At 40.0% G+C, this 4198-nt stretch overlaps 1 protein-coding gene across 1 annotated transcript; it reads left to right on the forward strand.

The window, feature by feature from the left end:
- Positions 1-701, forward strand: LOC140831403 (uncharacterized). The gene is made up of 2 exons (XM_073195157.1): positions 1-243; positions 414-701. The coding sequence occupies exons 1-2, from the start codon at positions 1-3 to the stop codon at positions 699-701; spliced, it is 531 nt and encodes a 176-aa protein (XP_073051258.1).
- Positions 702-4198: the final 3497 nt, after the last annotated feature.

Below are 4198 nucleotides of genomic sequence, written 5' to 3' on the forward strand. Positions count from 1 at the left end.
ATGACAGTCTTTACAGTGGTGGATGCCCCATCCTCGTACAACATCATTTTGGGGAGGCCAGCTATGAATGAAATGAGAGCTGTGGCCTCCACTTATCATCAGAAAATTAAATTTCCAGTTCGAGGACGGGTCGGGGAAGTCAAGGGAGATCAACCCTCTTCTCGGAAATGTTATGGTGAGACCGTCCGGGTAGACCAGAAGAAGGCGAGAAGGGAGGGGAAGGGGAAGGAGAGTCAAGAGGAGGTGACCAGAGAGAGAGAGAAGTACATTTTGTTGAGGAAGAGGAACAAGAGGTGGTGGAAATTGAGCCGAGAAAGCACGTCCGGGTGGCCCGAGACATCAATGCATCCACCTGGATAAATCTCTTGCACTGTTTAAAAACTAACATTAGTGTTTTCGCCTGGTCTCAACAGGAACTAGCCGGGATCTCACCCCGAGTGGCTGAGCACAAGTTAAATATTCGCCTGGGATCCCGGCCTGTGAAGCAGAAGAAGAGGCACTTCAGCCTTGAAAAAGATAAAGTCATTGAAGAGCAAGTAGGAGAGCTGTTGAGGGCCAGCTACATCAGAGAAGTCCAATTCCTTACTTGGCTCTCAAATGTGGTCTTCGTCCCAAAATCTACCGGGAAGTGGAGAATGTGCGTCAATTTCAGGGACCTGAATAAAGCTTGCCCAAAGACTGTTATCCACTCCCCGAATTGATCAGCTAGTGGATTCCACCTCTGGATGCGAGTTATTAAGCTTTCTGGATGCCTATCAGGGGTACCACCTGTAACGCCCCGAAAATTTTAAGGTCCACGCAAACCATGTGCATGAAATTATTAAATTCTTTTGTATTTTTAATTAAATATTTTAATTGCATGAATTATTTATGTGGTGCATTTTGACATGTTTAAAATATAATTTCTGCATGGTTGCATTAAACTGTATTTTTAAGGATATTCAGGTGACGATCGAGGAACGGAGACCAAAGGCTGAAAAATGTAAAATGTTTTATTAAATAATTAATTTTAATTATTTAATATAAGGGTGATGGTTTTCTCATATTTTTGAAAACAAAGAATTTTGAGGTGATTTTATGCGCCGAGACTAATTTTTATCGGTGTTGGACTTTCAACTAAAATTCAATCTTTTAAGCAGTCCGGTTATTTAATTCACTATTTCTTTTTATGAAAACGTTTTTTTTAGCTTTTCTAAGTTTAATTAAAGCCTAGCTTGCACTAGTGGGCTTAATTAAGAGTTAATAGGCCTTAAGCCTATTAAATAAAATCGATTAGCTTACAAAAACAATTAAAACCTAAACTAAGCACTCAGAATTCACGCCTCACTCACTTTCACGCCGCTCAAGAGTTTGAGAAAAACAAAAGTTTCCCTCGGCGCTTCAGTGAGTCTCAGCCGGGAGGGAAAAAGCTTTTTCCTTCAAAGTTTTTAAGGGTTCCAAGCCTCGGTTCTCTCCGTTCTTCGTCGTCATCGATATTTCGTGCGTTTACGACGCAAAGGCACGCCAATATCTTCCTTTTCTCGTCCATTACATCATAGTATTGATTTAATTTATGCATGTGCGAAGAACATGAAGCCTTATTTCGGAAAAATTCGGTTTTTACGTATTCATGCTACGAACTAACGTTTTCTTATGTCGATTCATGTCTTGCATGGTTTAGGGGGCTGCCATGATGTTACTCGATGTCTAGGGAAATTTTTCAAGGAAAATAAAGCCACATACACACACCCTTTCACGGCAGGATACATCATAATCAAGGAAACGCAAGTGCACCGGCTGCTGTCATGGAACTTCAGTTCGGGTTTCACGTTTTTGGATGAGACTTGGACTGGGCTTTGGCCAGGGCACAGCCAAGGGTCGTCATGAGTCAGGGGGTGAGTCCTAGCCACGCTAGGACTCGAACCAAGGGCTCGGGAAAGAGTCCTAGTGCAGCTAGGACTCCACCCGAGAGCCCTGCACAGATTTGTGCAGGGTTCGCGCCACATTCAGGCGAAGTGGGCTCGTTGCTTGGGGCACGGGCTGGGCTAGGAAGGTTCACTAGGGTCCTTAGGAGGCGCGCAACATGTGGGTTCAAGGGCTGGGGCGTTGGGTAAGGGTCTAGCCATCAAAACATATAGTCCATGCACTTGAAAACTCTCGGCCAGCATACTATCACTTTAGGGACTCTCGTTTTTGCCTTTTTGTGGGGTTTCTTGATAAAGTTAGGGTACAGTAGGGTACTATGGCATGTTGGGCAAGTTTTGGGCCAATATGGTTTGGGGGTAACTCGGTAAAATTAAGAGATGGCTCGGGGTCGAAGTTTAGGTGTCAAAATGAGTTTTAAAATGAAGAAAAGTTGGAAAACGGCTCACGGGGGTCGGGTCGTGATTCATAAGGGCTAAAATAATATAAAAAGACTAAATTTTGAATTTAGGAATTTCATATTAAAGTTTGGTATTTTTCGGGATTAAAACACCGTTAAAATAATCAAGAAAAGATAATTGAAAATGTCTATTATTTAAGCTAAGTAAAATTACGAAAAAATTCATGTAAGCTTAAATATTTATTTGGGACATGTTAGAGTCAAGAAATCAAGAAAAAAGTCAGAAACGTAAAATGTTACGTCCAGGGGTAAAACAGTCATTTTACACCTAGAAATTAGTAACGGTCATGGCAGTGCCCTAAATGCTGTTTTTATGATATTATGTGCATTTTTAAATGCTTATGAAATGTTCATGATTTATTTATGATTTATTTTAAATGTCCATGAAATTTTATGATTAAAATTGACATTTAAAATACATGGTGCACGTTTGGTTTCAAAAGAAAATACATTCATGCATGATTTTATAAGATGATGAAAACATGAAAATATTGATGAAAGTGAAGTAATTGTGACTACGAGGATTTGAGGTTATGATCAAGAATAGGCCAAGGCTCAGTTGACGATCTTGTGTCGCTGATGTCCCCGCCGCCCAGTACTGTGGTTTCATGTAGATGGTACCATCGTCATGTCATGTCATGTCATGTCAGGAATTGAGGATTTGAGGTTATGATCAAGAATAGGCCAAGGCTCAGTTGACGATCTTGTGTCGTTGATGTCCCCGCCGCCCAGTACTGTGGTTTCATGTAGATGGTACCATCGTCATGTCATGTAATGTCACGTCAGGAAAGTCACAATTAACGATCTGAATTCAATCAAGAGAAAGATAATGTTATGATCATGAAAAGAATCACGTCATGTTATTATATCATGTTATCATGTCATGTTATGATCACGGAAAAAGGTAAAGGTTCATGTTTATGTTATGCATTTCATGAAAATATTTACGAAAATGTTCATGCTCAAGTTTATGCATTTTCATGAAATGTTATTTTAAGTACATGTAATTTCACTGTTGCATGTGATTTTATACATGTATTACTCGTTACAAAGATTTGGTGTGTTGAGTCTTTAGACTCACTAGGTGTGTTGGATGCAGGTGAGGTTGAGGGAGGACTTGACGCATGAGATGACTGGACTGAAGGTGCACACAACCCGAGGACCAGTGCTTCTACTGTTTTTCCGCACTCATGATTATGGATTATGATTTCACGTTAAAAGATTTTTAAAACCATTTATTTATGCTTTAGAGTGGTTTTAGAGAGGAAAATACGTTTCACGATTATTGCGTTTTAGGTTTGGTAACTCATGCGATTATTTTATTTTATGACGATTGCAATTGATTTTCAAATGCTAGCTAGAGAATGTTCTAGATCATGGACAAAAATATTTTATTAAAATATTTTTCAAGGACCGAAAAAACGAAAAAAAAAAAATCTAGTACATTTTAAACACAAGAACACGGGACGTTTCACCACCAAATATCCTTGGCTCTTGAAGATCAAGATAAAGCCAGATTTATCACCTCCGAGGGCATATTCTGCTATGTTGTTATGCCCTTTGGATTGAAGAATGCGGATGCCACATACCAACGTTTAATGAATCTTGTCTTCCAAAAGCAGATAGGTCGGAATATTGAGGTGTACGTGGACGACATTCTAATCAAAACCTGAGAGGTCCCCCACTTTATTGATGATCTAGCCGAGACCTTCACCACTTTGAAATAGTACGGAACAAAGCTCAACCCAGCCAAATGTGTGTTCGGGGTCAGGAGTGGAAAATTTTTGGGTTTCTTGGTAACTGGTAGGGGAATCGAAGTCAACCCCGAAAAAATCA

This window comes from Primulina eburnea, chromosome 5 (genome assembly GCF_022965805.1).
Source record: "Primulina eburnea isolate SZY01 chromosome 5, ASM2296580v1, whole genome shotgun sequence".
NCBI lineage: Eukaryota > Viridiplantae > Streptophyta > Magnoliopsida > Lamiales > Gesneriaceae > Primulina > Primulina eburnea.